The sequence below is a fragment of the Leuresthes tenuis genome, unplaced genomic scaffold, assembly GCF_036924035.1.
Source record: "Leuresthes tenuis unplaced genomic scaffold, fLeuTen1.0.hap1 SCAF_5, whole genome shotgun sequence".
NCBI classification, from domain to species: domain Eukaryota; kingdom Metazoa; phylum Chordata; class Actinopteri; order Atheriniformes; family Atherinopsidae; genus Leuresthes; species Leuresthes tenuis.
The window spans coordinates 7730387-7743752 of NW_027325359.1; the positions used below are offsets into that span (position 1 = coordinate 7730387).

Below are 13366 nucleotides of genomic sequence, written 5' to 3' on the forward strand. Positions count from 1 at the left end.
TATATAAATCAGGTCAGATGCATTAGATTGTATAATGCTTGGGTTTCACATTAACTCTACTGATGTTTATGCTTTTTCAACTTTGTTATCATTAAAAACCTAAAACTTTGATTCTATACTTTAACATTTTTGCCAGATTTCTCCTGAAGATGCCTATTTCCTCTTTCTCCCTCTCTTACACATACACTGACACTAAACAACAAACCAGCTGGTCCTGAATCATTCTGACATCTGCATACTGTGTACAGGGACTTGTGTTACTATATCAGGACATGCTCACCTAAACCAACCCTAATGCAACATGGCTGCTGTATGCTTAAGAGTGCCTGAAACTGCAGCAATAGTCAAAGATTGATTTTATCTCTGACCAGGCAATTCGGGGAGGTTCTCAGTCAAATTTATTTAAATATCTTTCAAGAACAGCAATAAATGAGAGCATCTATTCAAACTACAGTAAATAGGGGATAAGGGATTGTACAAAAATATGGTATTTTGTCAGCCAAACATGATACATCAGCATTATTATAGATACACAAAACAGTAATAAGACAAAAATGAGTATGCTGTATCTCCTGTACATGTTACATAACTATTTACAGCCATTCGACATGAATGCAATGCCATTATCATGTGCAAACTTTGTTTTGCATTCATATTTTCATTATTTCCATTAAGTCTTCTAATATCATCAGTTTTTTTGTACTGCTGGGAGAAAATGATAGCAAACAAAGCTATAGTTGCGTTGTGACCATTCATCAGTTGATGCTGTTGATGATGTTTTCCATACGGCTTACAATCTGTGGTTTGCAGATAACAAAGTGGCATATCACATTTCAATGCTGCATCTAACTGCTTGGCATAAATGTTCAAATCTTGAACTGTCATTTCATAACAAACATTCAATGGCGTAAACTCAAGAGTTAAACTTCAAATGTACATCCGACACTGAAATGTTACAGTTCTGTGTCTCATTCTTCTATCAGTCTCATCATCAAGCTTGTTAATATACACAGCTGACCTCAATGTTTTTCTCCTTTACTACTCTGCTGTCCTCACAACCCTCCCTCATTCTTTCTAACTCTCTCTCTGTGGTGTCTCCTGTTCCTGTTCTTCTTTATTTCCTGGATGTGTTTCCATTTGCCAGTTCCCAAGCCTCGTCCGCGCACCCTTGACAACCTCTTATCCAGCCATAGTGAATCACAGTACTCTTCCAGGGAGCGGAAGGGAGAGCTCATGACTCTCAGGTAGTCTTTATAACGCTGACGTGACTCTGCTCCGTGGTGTGACTCCACTGCGGCGTCTTCACTGAGCTTGGGTTTTCTGTCAAGTTGTCCGTGTGTAACAAGTTGTAGCGTGAGACGGAGGAGAGTGTGGGTGAAGTGTGTGTGCTCCTGAGCCACACAGATGTACACGCCAGCATCGGAGGTGTGGAGGGAGCGAATCAGAAGTCCTCGGTCTGTGTGGACAACACGATCATCCAGTGTGACCTGAGAGAGAAAAAGAGATATATAATGTGTTAGATAATGTTTATTTTTTTCTTTGAAATGACTGTTGTCATCAACCAATCATTTCTACAGCTTTTGTTGAAACCGTCAGGTTGTTTGATCTAAAATGAAAACATATCTTATAAGTTCTGCATATGTTCTGTGTCCCCAGTCTGTAGCTACTGAATAAAGCTATAGGACAAATCACAAAGAAAAAATAAATATTTTCCTGTGAGGTGTACTGGACTACAAGTAGAAAGTGGCATCAAAAGACAAGTAAAGTAAAGATACTACCAATCTGTTCGGTGGTACAGTATCTGAATAAACACACAGGTACTTTGTCACATTCAATCACAGGTAAGCTATACAAAGAGAAATGTTCTGTCTTACTTCACTCAAACAATGAGTCATTGGTACTTAAGCTTTATACCTCACACCTTGTGTAACACATACATTTTCACACAAGATTTGTATCCAAGGTGAGGTAAACAGGGTAATGATCCCTGAAACGGGAAGCATAATGTGCTGGGTGTGGTATCATCCACAGTATATGTGTGTGGAGGTGTCAGGGGTCGTCATATGGTGCGGAGAGAGCTTCAGATTCATAATGAGTGTTTGTTCTGGAGGGTGAGTGTATGTGCTTGTCGCTTAGGTGTAAGGGCAAGTAGAATTCTAATGTTTATGTTCGTCTTTTCATTTAGCATCCACCATGATTCATCAGGTGGTGTGGTGCAGCTGCTGCCAGGGCCTGAAACAACACAGCTGTGTTGAGAAGGACAGAGAGGAGCATATGTGTGCCAGTGAATGTGTACCTCCCACAACCCTGCTCTGATCCAAACAAGGTGTAACTGATAAGAAAGCCAGAATACTGTTTTGTGGCTTTGTTTTTGCTTTTCCTTACATACAAATCAGTGTGTGTGTCTGTGCAGGTGTGTTAATGTGTGTATAGCTCTGTGGTAATATCCAAGTCTAACACTGACGATGTGTTATTCAACCGGAAGCAGACTTTTAGGCTTCAGCCTGTCTGACAGTTGACCCTTATATATATTATACTTACTACTTCATGCCTTACACGTTCTGGTTTCCTGACACACCTGATGGACCTGACAAAACTAATGGAATCTGTGTTAAGTTCATAAACATCTCACCGATAAAAGTCTCTGTCCACTTTTAAATCACCCAATTAGCATTTATCTGCTCATTAGTGAGTCTTTTTTAAGCCTCCCCTGCCATCCAATATGGAAGCATCTGTGACTAAATATCAATGCCAAATATTCAAACTTGCCCAGATGGTCTCTTTATTTGTGTGCACGTGAGTGTGCATATGGACGTTTATGTATGGGGATGTGATTAATCCAGCATCCTTCTACAAGTGATAGCATTGCTGCAGTTAAAAGTATTGTAGTGCTTTTTCTCTTTTTGACAGCACACTTAGAAGTACATTTGTAAGTTTGTCTGCATACCTGTGGTGCAAACTACTGACACCTTGCTTTTAATAAAGGAATTAGAAATGCAGGAAAGTATTTCCTCTGTTTATCTCAGGTATTAAGAACTTCCCATGGTTTTTGGAAGGTTGTATTTAGTTCTAATGAGCACCATCCATGACGTTCAACGTCACCCATACTTTCCTTATTAGTAATTTCCTAATGGGTAGGCATTCCAGTCTCCAGGAGGTGAATGCACGCACAGAGACACACGCACACAGAAAGAGAGCTACAGTTTTTTTTAATAGCTGACTTTTGCCAACTGGATAAGAAGAGGGGGTGCATGAGGAGAATGAATATTAGAGTGGACTGCAGGTGCTGTGAACAGCTGGCAGAGGATGCCTTCATCAAACCCAAAAACACAGCAGGGAAAAACTGTGGGAAATTGTGGAGACAACATGAAAGGTGCAAGGAAACAAAGTGGACAAACTGAGGAGCAACAAGGCAGGAAGTGAGGAGAGATTAGGGTGAGACTGATGAGGAAGGCTGAAGGACAGGGGAGAAAAAGGGATGACAGACAGAAGGAAACAGAGCAGGAGGAAAAAACACAGAGATTGAGAGAGTGAAATGAGCCACACAGTTAAAAGATCACCTTCTGCTCAACTGTGGGAAAAGGCTGACAAACAAGGATATCCTACAACAACAAACCAAAAATGCAGACTCTGGTTTCACACAGATACCTTTTTAATACTGTAGCTCAAAATATAAAATAAGTCCTGCTCATACAATGCAAAAATACATTCTCCAGGTTTTGCATTTATCGTAGACATCAGCAAATTGGGTCAATTTTAGGGAGAGAGAAAAAGAAGATACATACTGTCTACAAAGGGATGATGACAGTAAAGCCATCTCTGGAGATACAAGAAAACCATTGGCTGCTATTTAAATATTTAAACACTGAAAACCACATACTGCTATATAGTTTAAATGGCTCACACTACAAGGCTTTGCTTTTCAACACCTCCAAAAGTTCACAAATCGTATCCCTAAGCTTCAGCTTCGTGTTGCTCACTTAAATTCCTTCACTTTGCGTTGACTGCCAGCTACAATCCTCACAGTAACTTTGCATATCTCCCATGACAGAGGCAAACAGCAGAAATTATTTATTTTATTCATCATTCTGGAGAATGAAAATGTGTTTGATCATTGACTTAAGTAAAAACAATATTCCTCTATTATTATGTCTTTATCTCATTCAACTTGGCAACCAAGATTGTAGTATGTTCATGAAAAGTTGATCCATTTTAGCCAGTTTCAGCCATATTTGGTCATGCTCTGTGAGTTTTTGTAATATTTTTGGTGCTATAGTTTTGTTCAGATTTCAGTATTTATGTGTTGGCATTGATTACGTTAATCTTGGGGTTTCTCTTTTGTTTAATCTCATCTGTTCTTGTTTCTTTTCCTCAGTCTGCTCCTTGGGTTTTCTCCTTAAGTGTTGCTTTCTGCTTTTCCTAGTCACCTGGATTCACTTAGCCCCACCTTCCCTGAATTTGTCATCCCTTCAGCTCCCCCTGAAGAAACACTCCCTGATTTTCTTTATTCAGAGCCAGATTCATGTCATTGTTCATTGTAAATCATGTCTCATGTCAAGTTTAATTAGTTCTTATCAAGATTTCTCACAGTTTTTGGATTATCTACCACAGGAGTGCTTCTTGTTTGTTTTAAGTAAAAGTTTTTACTTTCCTGTGTTTTGCTTATGAGCCCTAATTAAGGCCCATTTTTCCTTATTGGCTCTTGACATGTTTAGTAACTTTATCTAGGTATCGATGTTCCAATTTCCTCTAGCCTTAGGTGTTCCGACTTTAAACATTTGAGGTATTACTGCCAAAGATTTTCTGATGCAATGGCTGCATCTCATCACAAAAAGCATTATTATTATTATTGATGAGTATAAAAAGCAATCGTGAAATATTGTGTAAGCTTAGTTATCTAAATCATTATTTTATAAAGAGAGATTTAGAATGCATTAAACTGCCAGTAAGTCAGATGGTGGCTCTTCCTACTTATCAACTGGCAGATAACACTCAAAATTTCACTCACATAGAGGACAATTTATGTACACGTTCCAATAATTCAAATGCTCTTGGAACAACAAATCTGCTGTTATTTTGTTATATCCTGTATATATATATTTAAGCTTCTGTTTGTTTGCTTAACAGTCATTTCCATGACATAACAATCCTGTGGGCGGAAGAATGCCTGCATTCATTCCTTCATCACTTTGTCTACAGTACGAGAGGTCACAAATGAGTGCATGCTTAGACACACAAACATAGAAAACGCCCCATTGTGTTCATCACCCAGAAACACATGGCTGTCCTTAGGGAGAGATCTGTTATGATTTAATCTGTAGGGGGTACATGGAAATATAAAGAAAACAAATACACACGTGCACACACAGACATACACATAGACAAAAAAACACAGGGTTTTCTGTAGTGAGCCAGTAAAGAAACAAGACTTTTGTGGCCTCTGCACCTGTTGGTGCTTACACTCACCCCTGAGAGAGAGGACAGGAGATCACGGTGGGAGTGACTTATACGGCAGAGAAGTGGAGACACAGATGAGGAGTCAGTGGGCTGAGCAGTATAGGGGGGCATTCGCAGTGAGTGTATGATGGTTTGGAAGTTTGGATTGAGGCAAATAGGGCACTGAAGAGCTGAGTAAGCACATCTTTGTTGTTTCATTCAAAAGGGTCATCATCAATGAGCTCCTCCCTGCACTTCAAATATAAATACCTCTATTTCCCTCTGTATGTTTCTTTCTTGATTCACTTTTCTCTGAGTTTTAGTATGACTGAGATAGTATTAGTGAGCCAGAGACAGATGTATAATTCTTTAATAGTTAGAAACTTAGATGTTAGTGGCATACTCTGGACTCTGGTGCCAATTTACTTTTTGAATTTTCAATTTAATGCAGATTTAACTTTATCTTTAGCAATTACATATGTTCAGCATTATATATGTAAAATGCTTTCAAGTTTTCCATATTCATTCGTTTTCCATACACGCCTCTTCCTATTCACGATGAATCATGTATGGACTTACATCTGGATCTGAATTCGTCATGTCTGAAGAAAAAAAAATCGAATCCCCCACATTCCATTTTTCAGGCTGTCTTTCATGTGAGTTTGATGTTGTTCATTTACCACAGGTCTGGGGATTCAGCAAGTAATTCCTCATCTCCCTCAAAATCAGGCAAGCTGCAAACATTTTTAGAAAGCCATGGACACTCATAAACATCAGCAGGACAGACAACGATGTGATTTGTTGCTGAGGGTTTAAGACTCAGACTTTAGTGCCTGTAAAGTTGAAGTCAAGTATGTTGTTTTTGAAAACTGAAGTTCTTATGTAACAAATAATTGTCTTTTGCACTGTAACGTCCCTTCTTTCTGACCTTAAAAAAAACCCCTCAGGTGCATCAGAAGAAAAGCAAATAGAATGTGCACCTTTAGACATCAGGGAGAGGGGAGTGAATTTAAACTCTGGAAGAAACCCACTAATTCATACTTTAGTGTTTTGATGGTGTGCGTGTACATGTGTCTACATGAGTTGTTCTGACCTCCTCCCTGCGTTCAGTTCCAGGTCTTTGTATGTACCACCGAATCTGTGCCTGTTGAGATTTGGGGATACACTCGAGGAAGGTGGAGTTGTTCTGAACTCCAAAGAGAACCTTGTCCTCCACTTGTCCCGCACCAAGACCTGAAGAGAACAAGGTTGTTATTCATCTCAGAATCTTTTTACTTTACTTATTGAAACAAAAGTGTACCGTTTAAAAATATAGTGATGCCCAAGAAATAGACATAAATTTTTCCTTGTCATGGTTGACAAGTTTTTATGACTCAGGATATACTGCAAGTTTAAGGTCATTCGCATGCTACAGATTAATATTGGGGCTGATAAGACAATTCTTCTCAACTTTATTGCATGTCTCATACCATAGTATAAACAGCTTAAATGCACTTTACATTTTACAGTATCTGTTGAGTAGATGTGCATTAATAGATTACTTGGTAAGAAGGAAGAGCTTCTTACAAAGGCAGACACTGGATGAACCTGTGAGAAGCGTAAAGTCTACATACTGTCTTGTGTGTCCCAGCACTGAATGGCAGGATCTCCATGCTTGATGTCCTGTCTTCTGGCTCTCCTGTTCGGCAAAGACACACATCATAAACAAAATGCATTCCTATCTGAGCGTGTATGTTAAACAGTGTGGACAATTCATAATAATTTCATTAAGCTGGTCAGGAAGACAGTTGTACAATCTCAGTACGCAAACACACCCAAGTTTTAAGAATATTTCAGTTGAGCACAGTAATTCCTTCGATGTTGAAAATTGATTTAAATCACTCAAAACTGCACTTAAATATTCACATTAAAACATTTTAATGTTATATAATTATACATTAATTTTATTGGTTGCTGATGACAGAGAATAGTAATTTCTGATGAGTATCTGACTATGTTCATTTTTAGGTAATTTAGCCATTAAAGTGTAATCACATATCTTTGGTGTGTGTTTTCTCGTGTACATGTTAGTTTGTCTGATTATCAATGTTAGCATTGGATTAAAGATGTAAATGGAAACCCTAAACCTTTCATATATTTAAAAAGACATGTTATTTTCTTTTTTTATCGAAAATACACTAGTTTATTTGCCTCCTTTTTTGGTGTTGTTCACTTGGGCTCCTTTAGTTTATATTGATTTCTTCCTCCACTTCCTCTTGATAAAACATCTGTAGCCCACATTCACTAAAGATCAACTTTCAAAGAGCATCGGAAACTAAAAACAGGGCCTCCACTAATGCCAAAACAGCATCCCCACTGGCCAAACAATATGACGTGTGAACTAAAAACAACAGGGTTTCGATTCTGTAGAGCTTAAATATGCGCCAGAAAGCACAAGACCTAAAACAAGGGAGCAGTAACATGAGAAGATGTTGCACCTCCAGACTAGTTCTGGAGGTGTAGAATGCCAGTGTTATTAATCAAATGAAGGACAGTAAACGACTCCAAGTCTGGCCTCAAAAGAATTGATACCCTATAACATGACATGGAAAAATGCTGAAGATATGAAACAAACCAAAAAGAGAAAACATATCAAACTAGAATTATGTATTCATGAAATTCCTAGATTTGAAGAGCCAGCCACACAGGGACATAAAACTAAGGCATCAAATGGACAATGTAAAGCAGTCTATAGATGTGCTTATTTAATTTTTAGCTGTGAATAATTTTTTTTTGCTTTAATGATTACAAATTTGTATTTGTTTATAAGTTTTATTTCTCAATTCCAAGATCACTATTGGTGTCATGTCAACCCCTGTGGCTCCTTTCATATGTAAAAGTCTCCATGTGTGTACATAGATGGGTGAATTCAACTTTAAAGGACTTTGTAAACCGCTAAATATCTGAGTGCAGTTCTTTTACCATTTTCCTACCTCTTAGATGCAGGGATGTATCGTGAGCATGTGTGTCCATCCCAGGCGCAGTAGGGGTCTCGTGCCAGGCAGCATTCGGCACAGGCTTGACCATACAGGTGACATCTGCTGAGGGAAACCTGAGCTAGTCCTTCACTCGATCCCACGTAGAGCTGTTGCTATATTGACACAGTGTCACTTTAGTATAGGTAAACAGAGCATTCTAGCTTGTTATCCACGAGGAAAAAAATTCTGGTTTGAGTTAAAAAACTGTGCTGTACACACATAGAAGGCAGATCGGAAGCAGTACAACTCTGCATCATCCAGTTACAGCATATTTCTTTCTCATATGCAGTTAGCTCTTTGTTAGCTTTGACATAAGCTGAAACATATTTGTCGCTGTGTGTAAAAATAACAGTTGTTTTCTTTTAAAAAAGAGTTTTGTCGTGACTTTTTTCCTCATTCATGTTCGCTTACTTCATTCATCAAAATGTTCTCTGAAAGTCCCAACTCTGAATATCAGCTCGGGTGTAAATGGAAATCAAAGCAATAGCCATCAAATATTATTTAATCCAAAATGTCAAAACGTAATGTTCCAAAAGGGAATCTGTAACAGGGCAACTGTGACAAAAGACTTCTCAGTCTATGCACTTCTGACAAATGCAAAACTGATTATCTAATCTAACTGGCCTAAAAACACCAGCAAGCAGGCCCATAGACACAGGTCAAACAGTGCTGGAGATTAATGGAGTCTGTGATTAGGGTTGAAGTGTGTACTGACACTCATGACCCTCAGTTAACGAGCCGGAAGGGTGTGAGCGCTACAAGAAAACGGTCACAACTAAAAGTTTGAATACGTGCGTGAGCAAAGAATAAATAAAGTTGTATGTCTTGTGAAACATGTGCACATGTCTAAATACATGTGGTTTAAATTAATGTAATAAAGCATAATATGAAATTGAAGAGAAAGACAAACCTGTTTAGAGGAAATCTCCAAACTGAGAATGGGGGACGAACCCTGTAAAATAAAACAGATTAAAAAAAAACCTAAATTGTTGATTAACAACTTATAAAATCCATCAGCCTCACAGAGGTTAAACTAAAAAGTCAGTGAGTTGCCTCACTGTTATAGATTTTATTAGATTCCACTACACCAAAGTTGTAGCAAAACTACATCTACGAGTATTTTTCATGTTCGATTGTGTTGTGCAGCATACCTGGAAAACCTGGAGCTCCTCAAGAGTCACTTCTTCGGTTGACCAGTTCTCTTGAGTGATGCTCACTACCTTCAGAACTGAGCCAGCATCTGCAACAGAGACAGAAGAGATACGAGGAAGAAAGATGTCATTTGCAATCAGAAATGAATGATGGAAATCTGTATTGTCTTAATGTCCACACCAGAATGTTCAACATCAGATCTTTATCAGACTGTTTCTTTAAGGTTCCTGCTGTACAAAGCAATTTAAAATGTACAAGTATGTCAGTGCATAATCCTAGGAATGGGTACACAATAGCATCCTGAACAATAATTGACAAAAGCATAGTCTGTTTTAAGTAAATTAAATTGAATGTATAACTACTGCCCTCTGCTGTTCAAAAATAAACTTTAAAAAGATGAATGTAGGTTTCTTTACCTGTTCCCAGAAACATAACCTCATACTGTCCATCATCTGCCAAAACTCTGTCCACCACAATGTGAGTCAGAATGTAGTCCACTCGGACACGTGTGAACACAGGCCTTCCAGTCAAAGGGTACACAGAGCGGTACATCAGAGGATGATATCGAATGAAGCTGATGACTTCATCTGGAAAGTCTTTGGTGGTCTTGATCCGTGGATCATACGTCTTGCTGGGACACTAAGGAACACAATATAAACATTTGACTTCCTTACCATGATTAGATCCAATCTTTCTTCCGTGTCTTTTCAACTTTTCAAATAGCAAGTGGCGTCTCTGCGAACATTTACTGGAGTGTGTCTCCTTCTAGTGGACAAAGTAAGAACTGCAAAAGGCAGAGCACATATGGAACATCTGTGTAACTCCTGCTCCCCATCTCTGTGTATACAATAGCTCAAACTCAGTGCTCAGTGAACTATGCACCTGAAGCTTATACAATATCTCCTTAATGCATATCATGTGCTACTTTGATTACATGTCTTAAACAAACTAAATGAGAATCTGATTAACATGTCAGTAACCTCATTGAAGCCAAAGTTATATCATTCATAACGAGGCTGCATGTGCATATGATAGCATACCCTGCAGCTTTTAAAGTATTTCACCCTTAAAACCATTTCAATAAGGTAATGTTTATTGTTTATTTTGTAATTTGGAAGAAAGCTAAAGATGTTTTTCTAATTTGTGAAAACAAAGTCACATGTAGCTAGGAGGGATTGAGTGGTAATGTTTTTCATCTCTGAGCTCCTTGGTAAGATAGGTAACGCACCGTTCCAGGACGGGGGTATGGCACTCTCCCCTCATATTCTACCCATCTGTGATCGGGCCCCTCTTTGTGGGCGTAAGGTCCATTAAAAGCAGCCCTTATGTCGGCCATGCTATACACACAAACTGCTGAGCCACGGAAAATGGAACTGGATGGAAAGAGAAAAATAACAAACCAGGTTAATCCAAGAGGACATAAAAGTAGCCCACATGTGGTGTAGATGATGGTGTGATGAAAACTGGACTTACCTGGAAGTAGTGAAGACTGCATATACTATTGGATTTTTGTCATCTCTGGTAGGGAGTAGAAAGATGTCCTCTTCAAGAAAAAGGCAGTAATATATAGGTTATTTTATTGGCTTTCTCTACAAAGACTACTTGTAGCTGTACTTCCATCCTCAATAATCTAATACTGGCTATTGAATCTGCTGTTCCAACACTAAAGTAATTCAGTCCTTTAATAACGTACTCTCAGGGGCCTACAAAACACGAGTCAGTTTTTTATAATCTTTAGTCTAACAGTCACTTACGGAGTTCATCAAAGTGTGTGTCCACACCATCTGGTCCAGGGACAGAACACACAAGCCTGGCTTTGAGGAAGGTCGTCCATTTATTAGTCAGACTCCTCAGCCCTCCCACATCATTCTGAAACACAAGCACATTCTCCATGACAAAAACATAGTCAGAAAAGTGCAGCTGTTTCTGCATGACAATTCAGGTTTTAAATCGGCAACCTTTGACTGAGCTATGTTAAGAGTATTCAAGTTTGTAATACATTGAAAACTCAAGAGAAGCCCCTTGTTGAACTTAGTTGGTATCTGAGCGGTATAGAAAAAGGCTGTTATGTTTCAACACACACACACACACACTTGTGTTAAACATACCCTAAAAAAATGTAAGGCCTTAATGAGAATGTTTCACATGGTGACAATCTTCTAAGTGGATTGATCTCAAGTGCCTTCAATCCCTTTAGGTGGAGGGAAAAACACTTACTGATAACAAAAGTGAAGGAAAAAACACTAAGGGCACAAGACAAAGAGATGGTAGAGGAAAATTAAGGAATAAAATGGCCTGTAATACAGAGAAGAATCTCTTACAGCTTACTCCCAAGTCATAAACATGCTAAAACCTTTTCTCTAAGAATTTAGCAATAGATCTCCAAATGTTAGAAGCTAACTGCAGTGTCAGCTGGTCTCATATGGAGTGACTAATGACCCTCTGAGATAAATAGAGGTGTCCCCAATGAGGAATCTGCTTCTGTACCCGTCTAAACTTACAGTTGTTTTGACATGCTGTAAAATAGAATTTGATATGCACCGAAATATGATCATATGTCTTTTAACATCTATCTATTGTTCCCTTAGAGGTTCAAATTCTAAGCAGCTAGAAGTATCTGTCAGTATATACAGATACAGTATCACATCTGCCAGCCCAATAATGCGTATTAAATCTATTCAAAGCAAAAATATGAAATTGCACTGCAATAAAATACCATCCTATTTCACTTTAGTGGGCAGCACTTGCAAAACTTTAAGGAAAAAGAAAAAAAAGACAATATTTAGTAGACCTTTCAACTGTTAATCCAAGTGGGATTGTAATTGGCTCTCTGCTACATCAGAGCAAATTGGAAAAAAAGACTAATGTACTGGTATGGCCTCCTTCCAGAGGGACCTCTGCAGGGCCAACACAAAGATCCTTATCTGATCACACCACTGCAGGAGTTATGACTTCCTCATTCTATGGAAAAGGTCTTGCACTCCAATTGTTGGGCACGGTTCAAATCTTACAACCTGACCATATCCGCATATCAAAGTCTTCCATCCCCCTCCTGCTCCCTTAACTGAGGTATCTTCCCTTTGTGCCTCTGCACACCCAACACTGTCCACACATTTCTCATGTAATGTCTCACCTTGCACACACGAGCCACTCGGGAGAGAATGCTCTTGTCGTTGCCTTCCCACGACACCTCACGGAAGAAAAAGTATATCTTATCATCGTCCGGATTGTACGTGTCAGCAATGGGATGAGCAGAAATAAACCTGGCCTCTGAAGACACGGAGAGGGAAAGAAGAAGTGTGTTAAAAAAATCCAGTTAATGGTTTTGCCATGAACCACACTCTTGCGGTGGCATTAACACTACACTTACCACATGTTTATTTACAGTCTTGCCCAGCTTCAGCAGAAAGCTGTGATTAATTACTGCTATTCTTACGAAGCAAAAGCTTAGTTAAGCTGCACATAAATCTTCAGTTAGTCCCACAGCTTCCTGTGTGGACTAATGCAATGATGAATTTAGAGGACTTTAAAAGCAGTTTTGTATACTCTTATATGATTTTCAGCTAGTCTGACGGTATACAGGATATGATAGGAGAAAAGATCCACAAGGAGCTGAAACACGCTGGCACAAACATCTGCATGGAATCACTCTGATTAGAAATGTTTTCAAAAATGCATAAAAACCTGTTTTAAATTATTATTTTTGCATTTTAGGGAGCTGGAACAAGTCGTAAAGATGATCTTAGATACTGGATGAAAAC

The 13366-nt window shown here is 38.7% G+C and overlaps 1 protein-coding gene across 1 annotated transcript in view; it reads right to left on the reverse strand.

Moving 5' to 3' along the window:
- Positions 1-382: 382 nt before the first annotated feature.
- The window catches only part of sema3d (sema domain, immunoglobulin domain (Ig), short basic domain, secreted, (semaphorin) 3D), a 29065-nt gene continuing 16081 nt past the window's right edge, over positions 383-13366 (reverse strand). The window contains exons 8-18 of the mRNA XM_072385736.1: positions 12739-12875; positions 11360-11474; positions 11079-11148; positions 10834-10978; positions 10022-10244; positions 9605-9693; positions 9364-9405; positions 8409-8566; positions 7050-7114; positions 6530-6669; positions 383-1487 (exon numbers count right to left, since the gene is read on the reverse strand). Of these exons, the coding sequence (XP_072241837.1) occupies positions 1053-1487; positions 6530-6669; positions 7050-7114; positions 8409-8566; positions 9364-9405; positions 9605-9693; positions 10022-10244; positions 10834-10978; positions 11079-11148; positions 11360-11474; positions 12739-12875 (1619 nt within the window). The 3' untranslated portion in view covers positions 383-1052. The remainder of the gene's footprint in view (positions 1488-6529; positions 6670-7049; positions 7115-8408; positions 8567-9363; positions 9406-9604; positions 9694-10021; positions 10245-10833; positions 10979-11078; positions 11149-11359; positions 11475-12738; positions 12876-13366) is intronic.